The following is a 25772-nucleotide window of genomic DNA, read 5'->3' as shown; positions in this document are numbered from 1 at the left end:
TGTCAACTCATTTCTTTAACTCTTTTCCAGTGAGAGAAATATTTTAGTGTTCAAATAATGTCAGATTATTTATTTGGGACAGAAAATACGACTTACACTTTGACCTACAGGGGGCGCCAGAATCAACACACTGTGAAAGTTCCTCACAGGAGCTTTAATTATTCTACATCATGCACCTGACTTCTTCTGTTGTTAATAACAAATGTATATGTATCTTCTCTTTTATCACTCCACATGTTTAAATGTAAGCAATCTTATTCACAGCAGCTGAAAGATGGGGGGCGAATGCATGATAATCAAAGTCACATGGAGTGTTTGGTGAAGAACAAGTGGAGCTTTAAGGAATCAGGGGAAATAGAAACCATAATGATGTTATAATATATTATTAGTTATATAATATAAAAAACCTTCATGAAACGTCAATTTGGGATGAGAGCTACCTCGCCCGGAAGAGGGAGACCGGGGCACCCCCTGGAGCCAGACCCGGGGCGGAGCTGGATGGCGAGCGTCTGGTGGCCGGGCTCTCGCCCATGAAGCCAGGTCGGGAACATGGAGCCGCCACCCTGTGGGCCCGGGTAGGAGGCCTGGGCGTGCTGATCCCCGGTGGCATAGACTGGCTGTTGGGACGTGGAACGTTACCTCGCTGGTGGGGAAGGAGCCTGAGTTAGTGCGGGAGGTGGAGCGATACCAGCTAGATATAGTTGGGCTTACCTCCACGCACTGCTCTGGTTCTGGAACCAAACTCCTGGAGAGGGGCTGGACTCTCTCCTATTCCGGACTCGCTCAGGGGGAGAGGCGCCGGGCGAGTGTGGGGATACTCACAAGCCCCCGGCTGAGTGCCTCGATATTGGAGTTTTCCCCGGGGGGCGAGAGGGTCGCCTCCCTGCGACTTAAGGTTGCGGGGAGGAAGGCTCTGACTGTTGCTTGTGCATATGCACCAAATGGCAGTTCGGAGTACCCGGCCTTCTTGGGGTCTCTGGATGGGGTTCTGGAAGGGATCCTGGATGGGGACTCCATTGTTCTCCTGGGGGACTTCAACGCCCACGTGGGCGATGACGGAGACACCTGGAGAGGGGTGATTGGGAGGAACGGCCTGCCCGATCTGAACCCGAGTGGTGTTCTGTTGTTGGACCTCTGTGCTAGGCATGGACTGTCCATAACGAACACCATATTCGAGCATAGGGTGGTTCACAAGTGTACCTGGTACCAGACCACCTGAGGCCAAAGACCGATGATCGACTTTGCAGTCGTATCATCAGATCTGCGGCCACATGTTTTGGACACTCGGGTGAAGAGAGGTGCAGAGCTGTCAACTGATCACCACCTGGTGGTTAGTTGGATCAGATGGCGGGGGAGGCTGCCTGACAGACCTGGTAAACCCAAACGAATAGTGCGGGTGAACTGGGAACGTCTGGCGGAGACCCCTGTCCGGGAGGTCTTCAACTCCCACCTCCGGAAGGATTTCCTGTGCATCCCGGGGGAGGTTGGGGACATGGAATCTGAATGGACCATGTTCAGGGCCTCCATTGTGAAAGCGGCTACTAGGAGTTGTGACCTGAAGGCCATCGGTGCCTGTCGTGGCGGTAACCCTCGAACCCGGTGGTGGACACCAGCGGATACAAGCGGCTGAAATGAGTTTCCTGCGAAGGGTGTCTGGGCTCGGCCTTAGAGAGAGGGTCAGGAGCTCGGACATCCGGAGGGAGCTCGGAGTAGAGCCGCTGCTCCTCTGCGTCGAAAGGAGTCAGCTGAGGTGGTTCGGGCATCTGATAAGGATGCCTCCCGGACGTCTCCCTTTAGAGGTGTTCCGGTCACGTCCAACTGGGAGAAGGCCCCGGGGTAGACCCAGAACGCGGTGGAGGGATTATATCTCCCGCCTGGTCTGGGAACGCCTCGGGATTCCCCAGGAGGAGCTGGAAAGTGTCGCCGGGGAGAGGGATGTCTGGGTCAATTTGCTTAGACTGCTAGCCCCGCGACCCGACCCCGGATAAGCGGAAGAAAATGGATGGATGGATGGACGAATATGAGTCATATTGGATGTTGACTAACGTTTATTGATATCCTCTACAACAGGACTCAACAGGAGGGTGCCGACTACATCGGTCCCATAACAATAACAATACCATGCATCGCCGATCTCGCGTGAGACGTACACAGACTATGGCAACATGCAGTAGTCAAAACAGTTAAGACAACTGTCTACATCCCTCTTCTTTAGCTTTGGTTTCCAACCGAAAGAAAAGAAAAACACACATTTCACCATATGTTCTGATACTCAAACATTGTACTGGAAAGCAAACAGTTTCGCATGAACACTACTCCAAACTTTCACCTGTAACAGAAACATATGACATTCAGTATCTGCAAGTAAATTCACATTTAACATTTCTAGCTCATTGAACAATTGCACTAGCAACATGAACAAACATCACACCTCACATACATTGTCTCGTGTGTATATTTATATTTTCTGAAATCATACTTGGCTGAAATATTTCTTGTTTGGCTTTGAAACCCTACCACACCTGAGGGGTATACTACAAAGCCGGATTTGCGGTTATCGAGGTAACTTCAGGGTTAACTCTGGATTTTCAGTACTACGAAGGTGGTTCACTCCTTATCAGGGTAGATAACCATGGTTACTCATGCTGAACTGATCAGAGATCAGTTTGTAGTAAACTTCGCCCACTGACCAATCAGCTCGCTCGATCACGGAGCTCTGTGGGCTGATCGCGAGGGGAGGGGGGAGAACTGCGGTCAAGCCTGCAGTTGAGAGGAGACGGGCAGGACACTTTGTCTACCTGTATGATTTTATATATAAAATACTGATGACAGTTATTGATTATCTCTCCTGACATCAAACTTAAACAGAGTCTCAAGTCAGATTATTCAGATGAAATTGTTGTCCTGCATTAAATATAAAACTGAGCATGCTTATCACTTTGAATCATGTTCTCATTTTTATTATAAGTCCTTTAGCCACATATACCGTCAGGGCTGCAGCTGAAATACTACGTCTAAAATTTACACACACGACACAAGATTACATCAGAGAGAGAGAGAGAGAGAGAGAGAGAGAGAGAGAGAGAGAGAGAGAGAGAGAGAGAGATCACTGTCAGGGAATAAACAGAGTTATTATAGTCAGATATATCTAATGATTAATAAACAGAGTTATTATAGTCAGATATATCTAATGATTAATAAACAGAGTTATTATAGTCAGATATATCTAATGATGAATAAACAGAGTTATTATAGTCAGATATATCTAATGATGAATAAACAGAGTTATTATTGTCAGATATATCTAATGATGAATAAACAGAGTTATTATAGTCAGATATATCTAATGATCAATAAACAGAGTTATTATAGTCAGATATATCTAATGATCAATAAACAGAGTTATTATAGTCAGATATATCTAATGATCAATAAACAGAGTTATTATAGTCAGATATATCTAATGATCAATAAACAGAGTTATTATAGTCAGATATATCTAATGATCAATAAACAGAGTTATTATAGTCAGATATATCTAATGATCAATAAACAGAGTTATTATAGTCAGATATATCTAATGATCAATAAACACAGTTATTATAGTCAGATATATCTAATGATCAATAAACAGAGTTATTATAGTCAGATATATCTAATGATCAATAAACAGAGTTATTATAGTCAGATATATCTAATGATCAATAAACAGAGTTATTATAGTCAGATCTATCTACACTAATGATGAGAAATGAGACGTCATTTGCGTATTCAAACAGTTTTTGTCTGATCTCTCAGTTCTTCCTTCATGTTTTAAACTCATCTGTGTTGAAGTTAATCTGGATTATGTGTTTAACTTCTTCATATTTTTCTAATATCAGTGCAGTGTTTGAAATTCATGTCAATGTGCTGACAACAGACTGTCTGTGTCTGTGATTGGTCACATGTTGCCTTCTCCGCCCCGTTCATGTGAACGCGCTCAGGGTAATTCTGGATTGACTCAACATGTTGATAACCAGCTTTGTGTGACAGTTTAGCGCGATCTCCTTTGTCAGGTTCAGTGAAGCCGGATCAGGAGAAGATATCTAAGATATGCTTAACTCGCTTTGTAGTATACCCCTCTAGTGATATATGTAGATGCAGTAGGTTGAACTGTATTTTTGTCATGTGTTTCCACACACTTCTCAAACACTCTGCTGGGGGTCTCTTCACCACTCTTTTGTTTTTGACATTGCTTATTAGGTGTTTGCTTAACATTGTCAGGGTTGTCAGTCACCTGTGTTTTGTCCATTTGTGGTTCAGGTGTGTGTTGTGGCACTTCTGGATCAGGTGTGATGGTTGGCTTTGGTTCTGTTACTGGCAAGATGTGATGTTGGTTGCGTCTGTACTCCTGTCCTTCATGCTCCACAATGTATGAACGTGGCTCGGCACACTTTCTCCTTACCACTCCCACTTTGTCATGTCCTTTTTGTGTTTGAAGTATTACCACTTGGTTCTCTGTTAGGGGAGTTAGTGGCTTACTCGACTTGTCATAGCAGTTTTTCTCTGCTCTGCGTTTCTTTGTAAGCTGGGCTTTGACGCTTACTGTTGTTTTTGCTGCTGGTTTTGAAACAGTTTGCTGACTGGTAGGGTTGTTCAAGTCTGCCTCAAGAGAAGTCTTTGTGCAGGAGAACCTAAATCAGTGTCTCTGGGCATGTTTCTGATGTTCAACAGGTTCAGATAGAAATCTGACCCATCTCTTTTCGTCACCTCAAGCAGTTTTTTCGCACTCCTCACAGCCCGTTCACTGAGGCCGTTGGACTGTGGGTACTCAGGACTGCTGGTTACGTGTACAAAGTCCCAAGCTCTGGAAAAGTCCTGAAAGGTCTGACTGGTGTATTGAGCAGTGTTGGGCAAAATACTTTAAAAAAGTAATTAGTCATAGTTACTAGTTACTTTCCCCAAAAAGTAATTGAATTAGTAACTGAATTACTCCTTCATGAATGTAATTAGTTACCTGGGAAAGTAATTATTGCGTTACTTTTTTTGAAAAACCTTCAAATATGTAAATTAATTTTGATTTTTGAGTGGGTTTCACGGGCCAGTTGCATAGAGTAGAACAGCATAGACGGGTACTTCATTTAACTTAATATTTATTGAACCTCAAACCACAACTGGTAGACATACTGTAGGCCGTAATTCAAGTATTTTCTTCACTACTAAAAGTTTCAACAATAACAAGTGCAACAAGTGCTTTTAGCTCAATGTACTGTAAAATAAAAAAACTATCACACAGCTTCCAGACAATTGATATAAACTGTACTTCCAAGTATTTTCAACAAAACATTCTCAGTTAAAAACTGTAAATTAAATAAATCAAACTGTCTCACAGCTTCAGACAATTGATATAAACTGTAGGTCTAGATGCAATAATATTGCATCTAGTTCTCTTGTGCGGCTGTTTGCGGCGGCGCGTTGAGGTTTAAATAACAACACCCACCTACCTGAACTCTGGCACTGATTGGCTTAACGTGAAATTGTACTCTACCTTTAGCCAATCATCATTACTTATGTGTCTGTCAGCCCTCCCCCTCACCAAAGAAAGACAGCCAACAAACATTTTATTTGCAGCTCCTGTCCTGTGCCTGGCTGAGCGAGCCAGGTCGGATGAGAGCTGTTAGATTTCAGTGCATAATAACGCGCCACATTTCTCTGTCGGTAACGGTAGCGGCGTTGTAACGTTTGAAATAGTAATTAATTAGATCACCCGTTACTGGAAAAAAATAACGGCGTTACTAAGATGCTATTCCCAACACTGGTATTGAGTACCATTGTCAGAGTACAGCTTCTGTGGAATGCCGTGAACTGAGAAGTGTCTTTTGAGCTTATTGATCACACACAGGGATGATAGACTGCTGAGCTGCTCTATCTCAAACCAGCCTGAGTATGAGTCTACTAGCACAAGGTAATGATGGTTGTTCCACTCAAATATGTTGGTAGCGACGATAGACCATGGCAGGTCAAGGACTGTGTGTGTTTTCAGTGGTTCTTTTTGTTGGTGAGGCTTCAGACTGTTACAGATGCTGCATGTCTGAACACTAACCTCAATGTCGTTGTTTAATGAGGGCCAGAACACAGTTTCCCTTGCCCTCCTCTTTGTGGCTTCCCCACCCGGGTGACCTTTGTGCAACACTTTCAGATATTCTGAGTGTAGTGACATGGGAATAACTGCTCTAGTACCTCTGATGATGATGTCCTTGTCCACAGTAAGTTCATCACAGAAACTGAAAAATGGTCTTGCCTCGGCAGACACGCTGCACACACGTCTTGGCCATACATTTTTAATGAAGTGGGTGAGTGTTTGCAGGGTTGGATCTGCCGCTGTCTGCTCACGGAGTTTGTCGAGACGCTGAGGAGAAATGAGTTGGACTGCCATCACTCCAAACTCATGCAGTTCCTCTTTTTGGGGAGAGACGTTATTCCTCGGGGCGCGTGACAGAGTGTCGGCAAGGTACAGCTGTTTCCCCTTCTTGTAGACCAGAGTCAGGTTGAATTTCTGAAGTCGTAGCATCATGCGCTGTAAACGTGCAGGGACAGAATGAAACGGTTTCTTGTGGATTGTCACCAAAGGCTGGTGATCTGTTTCAATCACTACTGGTTTGCCATAGATGTAATCGTAGAACTTGTAACAAGCAAAAACCACTGCCAGTAGCTCCTTTTCTATCTGTGCATACCTGGTGTCTGCTTGGGTTAGTGTGCGAGATGCATATGCCACAGGTTTGCCATCCTGGAGACAGCCAGCTCCTAGACCATGCTGGGATGCGTCGCAAATGAGAGTCACTGGTCCTTTAACATCATAGTAGTGTAGCACTGGTGGTTTGGTGACACATGCTTTGAGATTGTCAAAAGCGTCTTGTTGGTGCTGCGTCCAGCTCCAAACTACATCTTTATGCAGCAGCTGACGTAGTGGTGCTGACAGCTCACTCAGGTTTAGGATAAACTTCCCTAAGTAGTTTATCATCCCCAGGAAACGTTGGAGAGCTGTTTTGTCCTCTGGAGGTGGCATTTCAGTGATGGCTGAGATCTTTGTGGAGTCTGCTTTAAGTCCTTTGTCAGTGAACACGTGTCCTACATAACTCACTTCATCAAGTCTGAACTTACATTTTTTGGGGTTTAGCCTTAGCTTTACCTGTCTGGCTCATTCCAGTATTTTTTTCAGGTTTCTGTCATGCTCTTCAACAGTCTTGCCACCGACAATGATGTCATCCACGATGATGGCACATGGATAACCTGCGAATATCTTCTCCATTGCTCTCTGGAAAACTTCAGAAGCAGTGTTGATACCAAAGGGCATCCTCAGGATCTTGAATCTGCCAAAGGGAGATTTGAACGTGGTGTAGAGAGATGAGGCTTTGTCAAGTTTGATCTGCCAGAGAGAGCTTTTTGCATCCAGGACAGAGAAAACAGTGGCACCTGGCATTTGTGCTGCTACCTCCTCTACTGTGTGCATGGGGTGATGAGGGCGCATTAGGGCAGTATTTAGGGGTCTTGGGTCTATGCAGATGCGAACATCATCAGTCTCTTTTTTGTGTGTGGCAACCATGTTGGAGACCCATTCTGTTGGTTCATCCACTGGCTCGATAACACCTAGAGCTTGCATTCTCTGGAGTTCCTGTTTTACTCTTTGCTGCATCGCTACAGGGAGGCGTCGTGGCGGGTTGACAACTGGTGGCATGTCTGGATCCACTTTCATTGAGTAGGTCACAGGTAAGTCACCTACTTCATCCTTAAACAAATCTGCATACTCCTCAAACACAGTTTGTGTTGTGTATTATGGCCAACCGGGGCTTCCATACATTTGACACCGCATGGGATTGTGGGGCGTGCCTTCTGTTGACGTTAGATACCCTGCCAATGTGACATGCTACTGTGTAGTTCGGCTAATAAACGATGCTAACATAAAGTCGATGTACGAACCTTAATTGTTACATTAGTAACCTAACGGTTAAGGACATAACAAAAAGTGGCGACGAGGACGTCTGAACCAACGCGAGTTGTCTGCTGCGGAGGAATGTGTGTTTTGTTTTTTCTCTCCGTGGACATTGCTACGCGGGAGGTAGACGGCGCCGGCGGAGGAAAAGAAAAGATTTCGCGCCGGAACGAGCTGCACAGCGGACGATTGCCACAGAAGCGGAGTGTCGGGGCTCATGTGAGTGAAAAATAAATGGGAAGAAGTCAATAATCTCGTGAGGAGAAGTCTGCGGGGGACGAAAAAGAAAAAAAAAAGCGCCAGAAATAACCTGGAGCCCAAGATGGCTGGAGTTATCGGCTCAATCGGTCCCTTTGATGAGAGCACCGAGCAGTGGAGCTCTTACACGGAGAGGTTCGACTACTTTGTACTGGCTAATGGAGTGGAGGGAGAGAAGTTAGTGCCGACGTTTTTGAGCGTGATAGGACCAAAGACGTTCAATCTTCTCCGAAATTTACTGCAGCCAGCAAAGCCAGGTAGTAAACCATATAAAGACATTGTTGAAACTCTTGCTAAACATTTTTCACCAAAGCCCCTGGTGATAGCTGAAAGGTTTCGCTTTCACCGACGCAGCCAGGAAGACGGAGAATCTGTCACCATGTATGTCGCAGCTTTACGTAAGCTAGCGGAACACTGTGAATTTAGGGATGTCTTAAATGACACATTAAGAGACAGGCTTGTATGTGGCTTAAGGAATGAAGCAGCACAGAAGAAGTTGCTCACTGAAAGTGACTTGACCCTTGAAAAGGCTATTAACATCAGTGTAACGATGGAAATGGCATCAAGAGAAGCCCAACAGCTACATGCCACAGGAAGAGTGCACAAATTCAGCAGTGATGACCTGAAGACACAAGGTCCATGTTTTCGCTGTGGTAGGTCTGGACATCTTGCAGCTACATGTTGGTGTAAAGACATGAACTGTAACAACTGTGGAAAGAAAGGCCATGTGGAAAGAGCATGCAGAAATAGAAAGGGACCAGAAAAGAACTTTAAGAGTGGAAATAAAAGGAACATGGGAAACCCTAAAAAAGAAAAGACATGTTCACACAGTAAAGCACGATAATGAAGGAACCAGTGATTCTTCAGAGGAAGAAATGCGTGCAACGGTAAATACTGTGCGCATAATGAAGGTGGATGATAACTCAGAAGGTTTCTGGGCTAAACCCAAGTTGGAGGGACACTCTGTGAAAATGCAGATTGACACTGGATCAAGAGCATCATTAGTGTCTCACAAGATTTATGTGAAGTTCATGAAACACCTTCCATTACGTCCCTCTGACACTGTTTTCAGGGCTTATACAGGACATAAGGTAAAAATGAAAGGGATGACAGATGTTTTGGTTGAGTGTAACGGTCAAACTGTAAGACTCCCAGTTTATGTCACAAAGGGAAATTATCCTGCTATCCTGGGACGTGTGTGGCTAAAGAAAATCCGTCTGGACTGGCAAGAGATACGGAAGCTGTCGCAGGAGTCCTCCAAGCTGCAGGCCATACTGGAAAAGAATGAAGAGGTTTTTCGGGACGAGTTAGGCAGCATGAAAGGTATAACAGTGAAACTGCATATAAAAACTGACAGTAAACCTGTGTTCTTGAAGCCCAGACCTGTGCCATATGCTATCAGACCTAAAGTGGAGGCTGATTTGGACGCTTTGGTCAAAAATGGGGTCCTGGAACCTGTAAAGACCAGTGAGTGGGCCACACCCATTGTTCCGGTTCCTAAAAAGGATGGTGGAATACGGACTTGTGGAGACTTTAAAGTAACACTTAACCCTGTACTGACAGCAGAACAATATCCACTGCCCCTGATTGATGACTTGTTTGCTGGACTGAGTGGAGGACAGAAATTCAGCAAAATAGATCTCAGTCAGGCTTACCTGCAGATGCATGTAGAAGAGGAATCACGTGACTTGCTGACTATTAACACACATAAGGGGCTTTTCAGATACTGTAGGCTGCCTTTCGGCATCACATCTGCCCCAGCATTGTTTCAACGAGCAATGGATCAGGTTCTCAGCGGATTGTCAGGTGTACAGTGCTATCTAGATGACATTCTGTGCACTGGAGCAAATGATGAAGAGCATCTAAGCAACTTGGATGCGACCCTTCAAAGACTGAAGGAGTATGGACTGAGGGTCCGAAGAGGAAAATGTGAGTTTTTCCAATCATCAGTGGAATATTTGGGGCACGTGATTGATGAAAAGGGGTTGCACACTGCACCATCAAAAACTGCAGCTATTGTAGATGCACCTCCACCCCAAAATGTCAGTCAGCTGCGGTCCTTCTTAGGATTGCTGAACTACTATGGACGCTTCATTCCCAACTTGGCATCGTTGCTACAACCGCTACATGAACTACTACGTCATGATAAAGAATGGAAATGGACAGCCAACTGTCAAGAAGCTTTTCAGAAAGCTAAAGATGTATTGACAACATCAGAGGTGCTGACGCACTTCAATCCAAAACTGCCACTCCAGCTCGCCTGTGATGCTTCTCCATATGGAGTGGGTGCAGTTATTTCCCATGTACTGCCAAATGGTGAGGACAAGCCAATTGCTTTTGCATCGAGGACATTGAACAAGGCAGAAAGTAATTATGCCCAGCTCGAAAGAGAAGCGCTGAGCATTGTTTTTGGAGTTCGAAAATTCCATCAGTATTTGTATGGACGAAAGTTCACACTCCTAACTGATCACCGCCCACTCACTACCATCCTTGGTCCACACACAGGGATACCTTCTCTTGCTGCATCCCGACTCCAGAGATGGGCTTTACTGTTGTCGGCTCATTCATATGACATAAAGTATCGCAAGTCAGACTTACACTGCAATGCTGATGGGTTATCTAGATTGCCACTTCCTGTCACAAAGCCAGAGTCACACACAGAGGACATATTCTACTTCAGACAAGTCGAGAAGTCACCTGTCTCAGCTGTGGAAGTCAAGAAAGAGACTCGAAATGACCCAGAGTTGTCTGCAGTCATGGACATTGTGGTAAAAGGGCAAAACACTGATAACCCAGATCTGAAACCATTCCTTAAGAGGAGGTTGGAGCTTTCTGTACGGTCTGGATGTTTGCTGTGGGGGAGGAGAGTGATTATTCCACAATCACTTCGCAAAAAGATGTTGCAGCAACTTCATGCAGGGCACAGTGGAATCGTGCGAATGAAGGAAATTGCGAGGAGCTACTTATGGTGGCCTAACATGGACAAACAGATCGAAGAGATGGCCAACAGCTGTTCATCTTGTCACAAGGTTAGAAACAATCCACCACCAGCTTCTTTACATCCGTGGGAGTATCCACAGGAGCCATGGAAACGTATCCACATTGACTTTGCAGGGCCATTTGAAGACAAAATGTTTCTTGTTGTTGTTGACGCTCACAGCAAGTGGCCTGAAGTAGCCATCATGAGATCAACCACCACAGAAAAGACCATAGAGAAACTTGGAGAAATGTTCAGTCGCTTTGGATCTCCTGCACAGTTAGTCTCTGATAACGGACCACAACTTGTTTCACAGGAAATGACGACATTCCTACAAGCTAATGGAGTACAGCACATAAGATCAGCTCCATACCATCCTGCAACAAATGGATTGGCAGAAAGGTTTGTCCAAACTCTAAAACATGCATTGAAAACATCACGGGGTCAAGGAACTCTACATCAGAGACTGCACCAATTCCTGTTAACATACCGCACCAGCCCTCATGCAACCACAAAGACATCTCCTGCTAGCCTGATGCTAAAAAGAGAACTGCGCACAACCTTTGACCTCCTGAAACCTTCAACAGTAAAGGACACTGTTCAGGGTCAACAAGAGAAACAGGTAACACGCAGAGCACTGCAAGCCAAAAGCAGAGTTTTTGGCCCAGGAGAATCTGTGCTGGTTAGGAATTACTGCGGTGAACCTAAGTGGATCCCAGCCACTATTATTGCGAAGACTGGACCAGTATCCTATACCGTCCAGACTGCTGATAGTGTCTGGAGGAGGCATGTTGATCAGCTTCTCAAGACTGCACCAACGCCTGCAGAGTTGCCTCTCGGAGAGTTTCCAGATGTCGCAGTCAACACACCAGACCAAGGACCAACACAAATGCCGGACTTGACCGGATTAGAGACAAATGTTTCTGTTGCTGATGCGACTGTGATGGAGACTGAGACACCTTCTTTTTCACCACCGCCAACAGCAAGTTCACCATTAAAGAACCATGAACTTGTTTCTACAGAGCGCCGGTATCCTGTAAGAGAGCGGCGTCCTCCTGCACGTTTGAGTTTTTAGTTCAGTGACTAACCCGGAATAAGGGCAGAATAATCCCTTGGGTATGGTCTAGGGAAGAGGTAGTCTACCCTCGACCCTAAGTTTGTGTTCAAGAAAGAAAACAAAAGAGTTAAATAAGTTAATCAGAATACAAGTGCACTTATCAAAACAAAGTATTTGTTTAAAATGTTCTGAGACACATTAATGTGTGTATTTGTAGCTGGAATGTTGAAATAATCTTTTTGTGTTTATTTCATAGTACATCAGTTGTAAGAAGGGAGGAGATGTTGTGTATTATGGCCAACCGGGGCTTCCATACATTTGACACCGCATGGGATTGTGGGGCGTGCCTTCTGTTGACGTTAGATACCCTGCCAATGTGACATGCTACTGTGTAGTTCGGCTAATAAACGATGCTAACATAAAGTCTATGTACGAACCTTAATTGTTACATTAGTAACCTAACGGTTAAGGACATAACAGTTTGTGACAGAGTTTTATTTTTAATGATGTCTTTTTGGTGTACTTCCTCACTGAATGAGACAAGTTTCATCCTTAGACTGTCCTTGAGACCTAGAAGTGATGTGACATCTTCATTTACCACATGGAATTCCAAGTCGTATGACTGTTCATTCAAGCAGCATTTTAGAGTTACTGCGCCACGAGCAAGGCACGTCTGACGCCATCGCTGCTGATTCCACACACTAATCTGTCTCTAATGAGCTCGTCCTGTAGTGCACCAAAGTTACAGTTCTTTGCCTGGTTTCTTAATGTGCTCACATATGCTTCAATAGTTTCACCTTGTCTCTGATATCTGGTGTTGAAGTGCCTCTCCATTATCACGTTAATCTGTGGGTTGCAGATCTCTTGGAACTTCCTTTTTAAACAGTCGGGATCCTCCCGGGACTGAGGGTTTTGCTGTTCTATTGGATTTTGGTAAGAAACTGAATTCTTATGATATATTTGGTTTAATCCAGCAGAATTGTTTCACTCAGCTTCTTTTGACTAAAGTGTGTAAATAGTTGCCATATTTTATTTAATTTTTTTCTATTTTACCTTTATCATTACTATCTTTATTGTTATTATATTTTTAACTATGCTAGTACATTGTTGTATTCTTATTCTTATATCTTAAACTGTATATTTTGACTTGTAGGATTGTGTCTGAAAATAATTTTTTGTAGTAAGTTTGCTTTTATAAAGTCTAACTTAATTAATTACAGACAAAAAGTTTAACGTGACGACTCAGTTTAAGAATAATGTTGTAAAGATGTCTGGATTAAAACACTTTTCTTTTTTCATATGCAGATGATGAGGGTCTCTGTGGTCCTGTCTGTGGAAATGTTGCCAGCCTACATTTTACTGAGTGCCTTCTCTCTGTCAGGTGAGCTGTGCTCCTTTCAGTCGTTAATCATTTACAGTTTGACATTTGTAAACAAAGGAGGAAGTCCAGGGAAGATAAGCGCTACTTTTTCTAACAGTCCATCTCCCGAACTGAACAAACATGACGTTTTATAAAGACAGTGTTGTGAAAGAAAGGGAAACATACCAAACATAAGGCTTTTTGTTTTGAACTGAGTAAAACTTTAACAACAATTCATCAATAAAGCTTAAACGTAAACTAAAAACTTATCTATTCAGTCTGGCTTTGAAGTAGGGTTTAACAATTTCATGACTTTAATGTTTTATATTGATTTTAATGTTTTATATTGATTTTAATGTTTTATATTCATTATTTTATTTATTTTAACTATTTAGTTTTTTGTTTTATTATTTATCTACTCAGTTTTATTGATATGTTTAGCCTTTATTTTATTTTCAATTCTTCTCCTCACCCTTTTTTAAAATGTATTTATTTACTATTCATATTCTTATTATTTTTTATTTCTTTTTTCATTTTTAGAAAACAGTTATAGAACAGTACATGAACATACATAAACATTTTCAGGGGCATTTATAGTGTGTGAGTCCTCCCTCTTAGTCAGTTTGAGACAGTTCAGTTACTTGCTGTTCTCACTTTCTGTGTATGTGGTCCATTTTCTCCAGTTCTTGTTGTGGGCATGTCCTCTAAGCTTTAGTTGGTATGTCAGCTTTGCCATTATATAGATATCCTGAATGATTTCAAACCAGTGCTCTTTCTTCGGGGTTCCACTTTGTACCAGTTTCTGGTGATAGCTTTTTTACTGGCAATGAGTAAAATTCTAATCAGATACCTGTCTTTTCCTTGAACAGTCTCTTCAGTGTTTCCCAAGTACATGACGGCACAACTGTTTGGAATCCCATAACCTGTTATGACATTTAGAGTCCTATTTACAACATCCCAGAAGGGTTTTTATCTCAGAGCAGTTCCAGAAAACGTGTGAGGTTGGCCTCTTTGCCACCACAGAGCCTCCAGCATGGCTGAGGTGTTTGTAGCTGCCTACTCTTCTCTATTCATATTCTTAATATTAATTTGATGCTTTAACTAATTTTATTAAACATATTTTATTGTTGTTGGTGTGCATTAGTCTGTTTTTAAAACCCATTTCTGTTTTTTAATATGTCTTGAAATTATTTTTCCTTCTGCTTCTTTCTTGTTTTCAGTCGCTGTAAAGCTCTTTGAATCATTTGATTTGTATGAAAGGTGCTATATAAATAAAGCTTGATTGATTGAACAAGACAAATCTGTGAAGCCAAAAAGAGTACAAAACATTAAGTTAGAGCTTCTGGAACAACTCGGGTCACAATTCAGAGAATTCACTGAAATAAACACTGAAAACATGTGAAGACATAAATAAGAAATAAAACATTTATAACTGAAAGAAAGGTGATTAAAATGAAGAACTTATAATGCAGTGTGTTGTCTGATTGTTCTCAATGTTATTGTTTAATCTGCATCAGTTTATTAACATTGAGCAGAAACATTTTAAGGGTACAGCTCAGGGCATGATTGTGACTCATGTAAGTGATATAATAAATACGATTATATAAGGGATGTAGAACTAAATCCATTAAAGGTTGGTGATGTATTCTTTAGATTCCAATTCTGGGTACTTTTAAGGTGGATTTATGAACCTCATTGTGAGCACAAGTGATGCACAGACCTTGACAGAGATCCCTTCATTCACCTCCTCACACAAGGCAACCTGTTTTTGATTAAAGGAGCTCTCTGTTTAGGAAACCATATACAGCTGTCTTTTCTACCAAGATGAGGATAGGTAAATAATTAGGCCTACATTTAAATTTAGTAATGAAATGTAAAAACTTTGTGCATTTCTTAGTTCCAGCCTGCAATCTTCAAATACTCATATCAGAATTGAGAGTTAGCTGGGTGCGAAGGTAAATCTCAGGTAGGATGAAGATGGTCCTTTATATAAACATCAGGAGGCTCTAAGATGTGAGAGACATCTTTCTAGAACTGACTCCGAAGCTGATTTTCGTGTCATCACTATAAAGTATTTTGCAGAGACGGGGAACTCACTGGACTGAAAACTTGTCTCTAACATATCATACACCAGAGATCATAGATCACTTACCCAGGGAAGATGGGTTCACTTCCAATGAAGCCAGGAAGTCCACAGACTGTGGCTTCAGGGAACATCGCGGTTTCCTGCATCAAATTCTATCTTTTAAATGAGCTTGAGATTTTCTGACCTTTATTATCAGTTTCCATTCAAAGACTTATTTCTTGGCTTGGTTACTCTGATGTAGGGGTAAGGGTGTGTCTGCTGTGTGTCATATACACTCTGTTAATGCAGAGTATACTGCACATTATATGATTCAATTCTGATTTACAGGTGCTGTGGCTACAAGTCGTTGTGGAGCACATCTCTTCATCTCCACACCTCAGAGGATGGAAGCTCTGAATGGAACTTGTTTGCTGATCCCGTGTAACTTCAGCGCTAAAGATGGACATGAGTTTGATAGCACAAGAGAGACATCTGGAATATGGATTAAAAATGACCCAGATTTTCAACAGAACCCACATAATGTGATTTTTGACAGTAATAGACCACATAACACCTATCCCATGAATATAACCGGAGACCTGAGGGAGAAAAACTGCACCACTCTGTTTGACAACATTAACACAGAATACCCGGACAGATATTACTTCAGAATTGAACACCCAAGTTTCAGGGCAACAGCTAACTGTGATCCTGTTATAATAAAAATTCATGGTAAGAGAGATCTAATTTTAAAATGAAGGTTTTTTTACTTTCTTTCTGTTACAAGACTTCCACAGAGTGAACACTTTGATTATTTTTACATTTGGAGATTGAATGGCACACAGTAAAATATCTGTGTTTGATTTGAATCCACAGGTTCTCCTCGGAGCCCCAGAATAGAGATCCCAGGAGACCTGAAGGAGGAGGAGTCTGTCACTATAACCTGCTCAGCTCTCACTCCCTGTCAACACTCTCCTCCTAAACTCACATGGAGTCTCCAAAGAGACTCTCTCAACAACATGGAGGAAAACACAGATGGAACCTTTACAACTCAAATCCAGAGGAGCATCACTCTGTCAGAGCACCATGATGGATACAACATCACCTGTTCTGCCACATATCCTGTGAATGAAGGCAGTGATGTGAGGACAGCAGAGGAGACAAAGACTCTCAGTGTTTCATGTGAGACAACCAGAGTTTGATATTGACTCCTGGCAGAATATGATGATTTATGGGATGTCAGTTTATCTTTCTTTGTTCATCAGATGCTCCTAAAAACACCTCAGTGTCCATCAGTCCATCAGGTTTGGTGTCAGCAGGTACCCTGGTTAACCTGACCTGCTCCAGCAGAGCCAAGCCTCCTGTCAGCAGGTTCACCTGGTTCAGGATCAGCAACAACAGACCTGTGAACGTATCTGAAGGAGAGTCTTACAGCCTTAATGTGACTGAAGCAGGAGTCTATCACTGCGTGGCCACTAATTATCTTGGTAATCAGACATCTTCAAGTATGCCATTGACCATCATCAGAGTTGAAGGTGATCACCAGAGTCACTTCCACAAAGCTTGATGCAGTTTTTCTTTTCCACTCTTTGTCCACCTCTCTGTGTCTCTGTGCCTGGTTTTATTGTCTGCCTGTTTATTGTCTATTCACATTAGCAGTGTAACGTTATGTCAGTTTTTTTCCATTAGTTCTTCCTGATAGTTCTCTACAATGGGAAGCAGTGGTTGGAGGTATCTTTGGGATCATTGTGTTCATCTGTCTGCTTCTCTTAGTTTGGTAAGTATCAAATAAATAATGACTCACTGGCACTGATATTAAAGTTGCTAATTCAAACACATGACAAATAGTCTTTGAGCAGTTACTTAATCGAACCTCAAAGTCTGACTAACCTAAAAATCTCTCATGTCTCACAGGCGTTTCAAATCTAAAGGTCCAAGTCCACAACAGACTCAGGTAGGAAAATACAAAACTTTGGCTGTTAGTTATGAGTGGTAGACATTTGTTCACAGTCCTCTACAGGGATACAGTCCCTGTTCTGAGATAGCTCTCATTTCATCCAGCAGGAGGTTCCCCTCACCCCTCTTTGTGATTTATTGTTATTCAGATTCAAACAGGTGAACAGATGTCTGCTGAAGAGCCTGCAGTAAAAACAGAGGAAGAAGAAGAACAACAACAACACATCCATTATGGAGAGATAGACTTCTCCAAACTGAGACATGAACCATCCTCTGACTCAGTGCAGGACAGAGGACAGCAGCAGGACACAGTGTACGCACAGGTCAAAGTGTCTGAGACAACAAACAACCAAACACAGAGTGCTGACAGCACAGAGGGTCTCTATGCAGAAGTAAAGAAAAGAACTGAACCAAGCGGAGGGGTGACACCTGATACAAAGTCTTTGGAAGTTACAAAAATAAGAAATGGATGAGGAGCTTACTAAGAACTTATAGAAACTCCTTTTCGATCTCTAAAGGGTAGCTTATGATAATTCGATAGGAAGCAACTGAGCAAAGAATTGGTGGTAAATAAATAATACTTTCATAACTTCTCTTAAGCACAGACTGGGTGAGCTAGTATAAAAATCCACTCCTCCACTCTCCATTAATAATGTCTTAAAACCCATTCATTAATATATAGTATAGTATGTGATTTTTCCACAAATGTTGTGTTTTGTTTGATGTTTGTAGTATTCTTTGATCTAAAGATGATCAAAAAACAAAAATAATTTCCATATTGTGTTTTTATGTCTCTATCTAGTGTGAGGTTAGATGTCAGACAAGACTTCTCATAGCACACTGAAGACCCAGCCTCTTTATTTCACATTTAACATTGCAAATACTCACAGTGAGTTCACTGTTAAAATAGAACAGGATGAGAACTCTACCTACACCATAGACTGTATAAAATATGGACGTAGTATCTATGACATCACCCATCTGTTTCTAAAGCGCTGTTTTGAGGCCAATCGTCGGCGGCAGCCATATTGTTGCTGTTGAGCGAGTGTGAGGTAAAGAGGCGGGCTTTGAGCCTCCTCGCCAACAGCTACAGTGTTCCCGCCTGTCAATCAAGTCAGCTGAGCCTCTCATTGGAAGACACATGATCTAAATATCTTCGAAATCGTTAGAAAAAAATCACCCCCCGTACAGTGTGTGCCAATCGAGACATGAGTTATCCAGACTACACTCGTCTTTTGTACCAGGCTGTAAACATGTTTATTTCTGCTGTAAAGATCGGCTTCTTTGAATTGGTGTGTATGTGGTTTCTGGTACTTCCGGAGCCCGCCTCAAGCGGATCCTCAATGAACTGCAGTTTTTAGCACTTCCACATTGGACTCATATTTTTAGACTGGAGGTTGCCGCTTGACCTGCACACGTGCAGGACAAAATCAGAAAAGATGTAACCCACACAAACCTCACAGCTGCTTCTAAGGTAGGGATAACTATATCAATTAAAGCAGGTGGAACCATGCAGTTCTAATATCAACATTAGCATTATAACAGTGGTATGAATGATAAGACTGATATTAACTCTTAAGGGTTTGGGTCAGGTATAGGTCCAAAGTAACTTGCTGTCTGCAGCAACGTTCCACAGGAATCTACGAGACAAGGGAGCACAACAACTACTGGAGAGAAAAACAGATGAGATTTATTAGTAACAACCACGCAATTCAATTCAATTCAATCAATTCAAATCTCACACCAGTGCCTGTGTTACAAGTATACAGTAGTTGCTGCAACTAATAAAAGATAGGGTTGATTGAGTGATAAATAATGTAAATCTGTACATAGTTTGTTTATTGTGGACATGTTGCTCCCATCAGTGTTCAGTCCTGCATGGGTGCATAGTGAAACGTTCATTACAGCTGCAGGCCCAGAGCTCCGACATCACTGATCCACCTCCTCTTGGAGTGGGGTCTCGTCTCATCGGCTCACTATACGTTAGCCTGCTTATTACCCGGTTACCATATGAAGTTATGAACAAGTTGACACAAAATATTGATTTAAAGATGATTTATTGATTTAAAAGGGAACTCTTTATAAAGCTAGAACCCGAGTCTCTCTGATTCCATAGTTGCCTGCTTTTTTTCTGTCATCAATCACATCAATCTTCATGTTTTCATTTACGGTAGAGTTTTACTGTTGGCATTTTGAACTGATGCAGGTAATGACAGCATCACCTGATATGGGTCTTTATTCATGTGACCTTCAGGGTCTGCTGACAAAATGCATATTGAGAAAGTGGGAAAGGGTGAGTGTGTGACATAGAGTCAGGTAACAAGGACAGATGAGAGACACTGTGGCCATCTGCTGGATGGATGGAGACTTACAATGCAAGGGGGTTAAATGGGAGCTGCATCTCAGTTCTCTAAAATGCTACATCTTCTTTATGTCTTATTCCTCTTTGATCCTCAGACAAAGAGGAAGCAGACTGTGGGTGACTGCTTATTCAAAACATTTAGTGTCTTAGGTGTTTAAATCATTTTAATCACTGAGGTTTTCTCGGCAGGCCTGAGAAAACATTCAACAATTAAGCCTTTGGCCTGAAGTTGCATTATTTAGACAACCTTTAACTGAGTCAGTTCACTGTTCTGATTTGATGACCACTGAGACAGTTTGAGATGAATCTGTCTGGAAGAAGCTGCAGAGAAAGTTCAGCTTATATTTGGCATGCTGTTTGAGTGTCCATTTGTTGGATTCGCTCGCTCACTCATATCTTCTTTGGTCATCAGCTGTTAGCAACACCTGGTCATATCTATCCAATAGTATTGCTCCCCTCCCTTATTGTTAGCCTATCACATCGCTGCTATGTTTGTTTGAATGTACAGCTTGTCATTCAGTGCCGTCAGGGTGGTTTTCAGTTGGATTGTGCAGGATGAAATGGGCTTGGGCAGGTGGATATACTTTGGTCTAGTTTTTATTCCATGATAAATTACAGCATATGAAAAATATATGTTGATAAAACTGTTTTTAATTAAATAATGTCACATCTGGTCACTATGCTTACCATTCTGGTAAGAGGAGGTATGAGTTACTATTATTATTACATACATCCAGCTGCACCATACGTTATGCAAGCAGAACAAACTTTTTATGCATGAACTGAGTCTCAACACATAGCATGGTCTGCATCTAAAAGGAAGATATCATGCATGCTTATAATTATAACAATGAATGACAAATGTGCCTGTCACAGTTATCAAAATCCTAAAAAGTGTTTAAATATAGGCTACCCTGTAAAAGTGCAGTGTGTGCGTGCGCTGAAGTGTGGTTGTTCTTGGGCCAGATGTGAGTGCTTTATATTGTCGCTGCATTGAAATGCAAAACGATGGTTATCTGAAGTTGTGTTGTTCAGCTCTGTCAGACTTTTTTGAGAGGTAGAGATGCAGCATATCAGAGGGTGGTGGAAAAGCACCTGAGATCAGTATGACACAATGGTTATTTGTCAATGTAAAAGTTAATAATGTGTGTTCCGCTGTCAGTGTACTTTTATGGTGTATTGAATGGAAGTTGAAATAACACAACAACTATTCATGTATATTTGGGTGTTTTTTGTGCATTCTGACAGTTTTGAACAACTTCTGTGCTGGAATCCATCAGCTCTATCTGGCAACACTTACCGTTATTGACATCAACAGCCCACACAGTCAGCAACAGTGTCTGGACTCTGAGAACGTACAGACACTGTACACTTGTCTGGATAAATTCAAGCGCCAACGAGGCTCTGAAAACAATGCAATCACATAATCTCTGTAAAATAAGTATTCATCTTTGTACCTGGCTCTCTTACTGATCTTCTAGTTGTGTAAGAAGCTTGATTCTGATTGGTCAAAACTCCTTGATGACGGTTATTAACTTTCATTGACATGAGCAACACCAGAGACAAACTGATCACACGTCATGTCAAATCAATCCACAGAGAAGAGTTCAGACACATTTAGCTTCTGCTTGTTGACACCACAGACCGTAATGTGAGGTGAAACTGTTAGCTTCTGTTAGCAACAAAACAATGTGACTAAAACGTTAGCTTCAGTTAGCATGCTAAATCAGCAGGCTACAGACGTTTCCATATTAGATCCTGTCCATCAATATGATGAAGGAGTGGAGCAGGTGAGAGAAACTTTAGGTTAGTGATCTCTACAAAGAAAGTTAAACCATGAGCGGTGGTGATGATAGCAGCAGGGTTCAAAGTTGTGACATTAGTTTCTTTTTAAAGGTGTGTGAACCACAGAGCTCAGAGAAGAAGGAGAGCTGAATGAGGACAGTTTCATGTTCAATCCACCACAACAGGCAGAGAAGAATCCATCACCATGGAACGATCACTGACGAGGAATCACTGGGACTATTTTAAAAAACTGTAAACATAAATCATTTAAATCAATTAAATCATCTTTAATCAATGATTTTAACAACGTGTTTGTATCTTAAGTTAGTGCCCAGGTAATAAGAGGGATAGTGTTTGGTTAGCAGGTAGTTATGGGAAACAGGGTGAGACAAAACCCTGATGCGAAGTGTCTCCGACTTATTACTTATTACTCAATAAGTAAGTATATAAGTATGTATCCCTTATTTAATTAATTAACTTGTCTCCCCTGATTGAAACAGAAATTGAACTATATCTGCCAGTACCTGATAAGTCAGGGATAATGCATGGTAAGCCATTAACCACAGATCTAAAGGTTTGTGCTTTCCAATTAGATTGAGAGTAATGTTAAAATTATCTTCATTTGATCTTCATTTTGAATATGTTGCAGCATTCAGAGGTACAACTACAACCTAGCAGCAGCTGATCACTTGAATTCACTGATATTATCACAGATTTCCTGCTAAAGGAACAGACGCTTGTTTTATAATAAATCTGATTTAGTTTGATCTTGCCATAAAAAAAGCATCTGTTATAAATGTCTGATTTTCCCATCAGACACCATAATCTCACATCTATTTTTACACCATGCCCCTATAATGGGATTATTGGAGTATGTGATGTCTGCTGTAATCCTATGATAATTACTCTCTTAGAAGACAAATATAAAAAATATGTCTCTGCACTCTGATAAACCAAAACTCAGCCAACGGTGACTCCTCCCTTAGTGGGAACTAAAAGGCAAGAATGCAGGATGATCATACAGTAGCTATGAAGGGAAATCTGTGACTCCATCTGTTTGTTTTTCTGCATATATCATATAGAAGTAAAATTCTGATTCTAAAACTAACTGTCTCTTTTGGCGGCGGGCTGGTCAGATGAGGTCAAAGGTTTGTTTTCAAATACTTTTTAATGTCTGAGCTTTAATGATGCAGAAGATTATTCATTTTCTATTAATTTAAGGAACACCATATTTATTGGTTTTTTATTTGATTTGTTTTATTTCATAAACTTTGGCTGTATTATTTTAATCATGTAGTTCTGCTTATTGTGACTACTTATAAAGCAGCTACATAGACTGGAGCGTGTTTGTAAAGAGCTTTCTCTCTTCTGATCACTCAAAGCTCTTTAAAACACATATCACATTCACTCATTCACTCCACATTCACACACTGATGGCAGAGGCTGCTATGTAAAGAGCACATCAGTATTAACTAATCCCATTCACACACAACGATGGCACAGCACTGAGGGCAGTTTGAGGATAAGTGATTTGCCCAAGGACACTTCGACATGGGGCCAGCAGGACCTCCATCTGGTATCCATTTGAAATTCATAGTTTGAAGGTGTGAAGATGAACATCCTTTGACGGATCAGGAGCACTTCGTTTGAGAGGTACGTTAAGTAAAACATTTACTAGTGAATGTCTTATTTTAAGTCCAGGTAATGAAGTTCATTTCTTTCTGTCTTTATGTCTCTCTTTCTTTCAGGTGAGCTGTTTGTTCAGTCAGTTTGATTTAAGTCTTGACAGCAAAGTCAAATGATATAAGTTGTTAACGGACAGGAAAAAGGGGAAAGAGAAACTTGTTATTTCTTAGTTTGTTTGTCATATATTATTTTGTGCGACATTATGTGAATCATGTTTTACTGGTGTGTAGCTAGTCCTATCCATCCCCTCAAGATCCCCTAAGGGACACAATGGTAGGCCTTCTCCAAGCCCACAAAACACATGTAGACTGGATGAGCAAACTCCTATGCCCCCTCCAGAAGCCCTGAAAGGGTAAAGAGCTGGTCCACGAGGACAAAGTCTGCAATGTTCTTCCTGTATCTGAGGTTCAACACTCGGCTGGAGCCTCCTTTCCATCACTCAGGAGTAAACTTTTCCCGGGAGGCTGAGAAGTGTGATACCCTGATGATTGGAGCACTTTCCGGTCCCTTTTTTAAAAAATGGGAACCACCACCCCAGTCTGCCACTCCACAGGCACTGTCCTAGACCTTCACAGACATTGAAGAGGCGTGTCAGCCAAGGCAGCCCAATAATGTCCAGAGCCTTCAGCATCTCAGGCGAATCTCATCCACCCCCTGCGCCTTACCACTGAGGAGCTTTTTGACGACCTCAGTGACCTCTGCCAAGGAAATAGACAAGGCTTCCCCTGGGTCTTCAGACTCTGCCTCCTCGGAAGAAGACATTTTAGCTGGATTTAGGAGTTCCTCAAAGTGTTCCTTCCACCCCCTGACAACGTCCCCAGTCTAGTTCAGCAGTTCTCCACCCCTGCTGGAAACAGCCTGAGCTGAGCCCTGCTCCTCCCACACCCTGGTTTTTGCTTCCACGATCACCAACTCTGCAGCCCTCCTCCGCTGCTGCTAGAGAACCTTGGGCTAGTCAAGCCCTCAAGGCCTCCTTCTTCAGCCTGACGGCTTCCTTCCCAGCTGGTGTCCACCACCGGGTTCTTGGGTTACTACCTCGACAAGCACCTATGGCCTTCAAGCCACAACCTCTAGCAGCAACTTCTGCAATGGATGCTTTGAACATGGCCCATTTGGATTCCATGTCCCCAACCTCCCCAAGGATGCCGATGAGAAATCCCTCCAGAGGTGGGATTTGAAGACCTCACTTACAGGGGCCTCCATCAGACGTTCCCAGTTTACATGCACGAAACGTTTGGGTTTACCAGGTCTGTCAGGCAGCCTCCCCGGCATCTGATTCAACTCACCACCAGGCAGTGATCAGTCGACAGCTCTGCTCCTCTCTTTACCCGAGTGTTCAAGACATATGGCTGTAGATGACACAGGTGATCTGGTATCAGGTACCTTATGAACCACCCTAAGCTTGAACATGGTGTTTCTTATGGCCAATCCATGGCCAGCACAGAAGTCCAAAAACAAAGTACCACTCAGGTTCAGATCCGGCAGGCCGTTCCTCCAAATCACCCCTCTCAAGGTGTCTTCACCGTTGACCATGTGGGCATTGAAGTCCCCCAGAAGAACCATGGTGTGGTCCAGCTGGGATCCCTTCCAGAACCCTAGCCAGAGACTCAAAGAAGGCCGGGTACTCTGAATTACTATTCGGTGCATAGCCACAAACAACAGTCAGAGCCTTCCTCCCTGCGACCTGAAATCGCAAAGAGGCAACTCACTCATTCCCCGGGGAGAACCCCAACACTCAGGCACTCATCCAGGGGCTTGTGAGCCTCCCTACACCCACCTTGCACCTTTCCTCTTGGGCAACTCCAGAATAGGAGAGAGTCCAGCCCCTCTCCAAGAGTTTGTTCTAGAGCCGGAGTAGTGCATAGAGGTAAACTATAGCTAACTATGTCTACTGCTCCATCTTCCACACCAACTATAACTCTCCCCCTCTTGACAAAATATGACATCTTTTGATGACAGTATTTTTTTTTAATTATTCACACCTCCGTGGCCATCAGTATCCATCAGTCCATCAAGTTCAATGTTATTAAAAACAGTAAACGTGAGCAGTAATCTGTTAACTTCAAAATACAACTAAAGCTTGGAGCTGAGTCACTCATCTGTTATAGGGTGTATTATCTAAAGATCAGTCATACATTCCCTCCCAACCGCACCTAAATATTTACCTAACAAAGCCACTTCCCCATAACGGAGAAAAAAAAAGTATAAAAGGGAAGATGTAACAAAGTTGACTTCCTCTTTCTCGGGGGGGCAGCACGAAGGATGGAGACTTGATGTAACTCTGTGGTTTATCAGAA

At 42.4% G+C, this 25772-nt stretch overlaps 2 protein-coding genes across 2 annotated transcripts; both read left to right on the top strand.

Moving 5' to 3' along the window:
* The first annotated feature begins 9064 nt into the window (after positions 1–9064).
* Positions 9065–12384, top strand: LOC117828761 (uncharacterized protein K02A2.6). The gene has a single exon (XM_034706073.1). The coding sequence runs from the start codon at positions 9103–9105 to the stop codon at positions 12277–12279; it is 3177 nt and encodes a 1058-aa protein (XP_034561964.1). The 5' UTR covers positions 9065–9102; the 3' UTR covers positions 12280–12384.
* Positions 12385–13147: 763 nt separating this feature from the next.
* On the top strand, positions 13148–25074 carry LOC117829318 (sialic acid-binding Ig-like lectin 13). Its single transcript, XM_034706945.1, has 10 exons — positions 13148–13194; positions 13567–13642; positions 16035–16418; positions 16563–16868; positions 16952–17221; positions 17376–17463; positions 17601–17640; positions 17792–18034; positions 24396–24642; positions 24989–25074. The coding sequence occupies exons 2-10, from the start codon at positions 13567–13569 to the stop codon at positions 25072–25074; spliced, it is 1740 nt and encodes a 579-aa protein (XP_034562836.1). The 5' UTR covers positions 13148–13194.
* Positions 25075–25772: the final 698 nt, after the last annotated feature.

This window comes from Notolabrus celidotus, chromosome 17 (assembly GCF_009762535.1).
Source record: "Notolabrus celidotus isolate fNotCel1 chromosome 17, fNotCel1.pri, whole genome shotgun sequence".
In the NCBI taxonomy this organism is placed as follows: Eukaryota; Metazoa; Chordata; class Actinopteri; order Labriformes; family Labridae; genus Notolabrus; species Notolabrus celidotus.
This window is presented reverse-complemented; position numbering and strand designations above follow the sequence as displayed.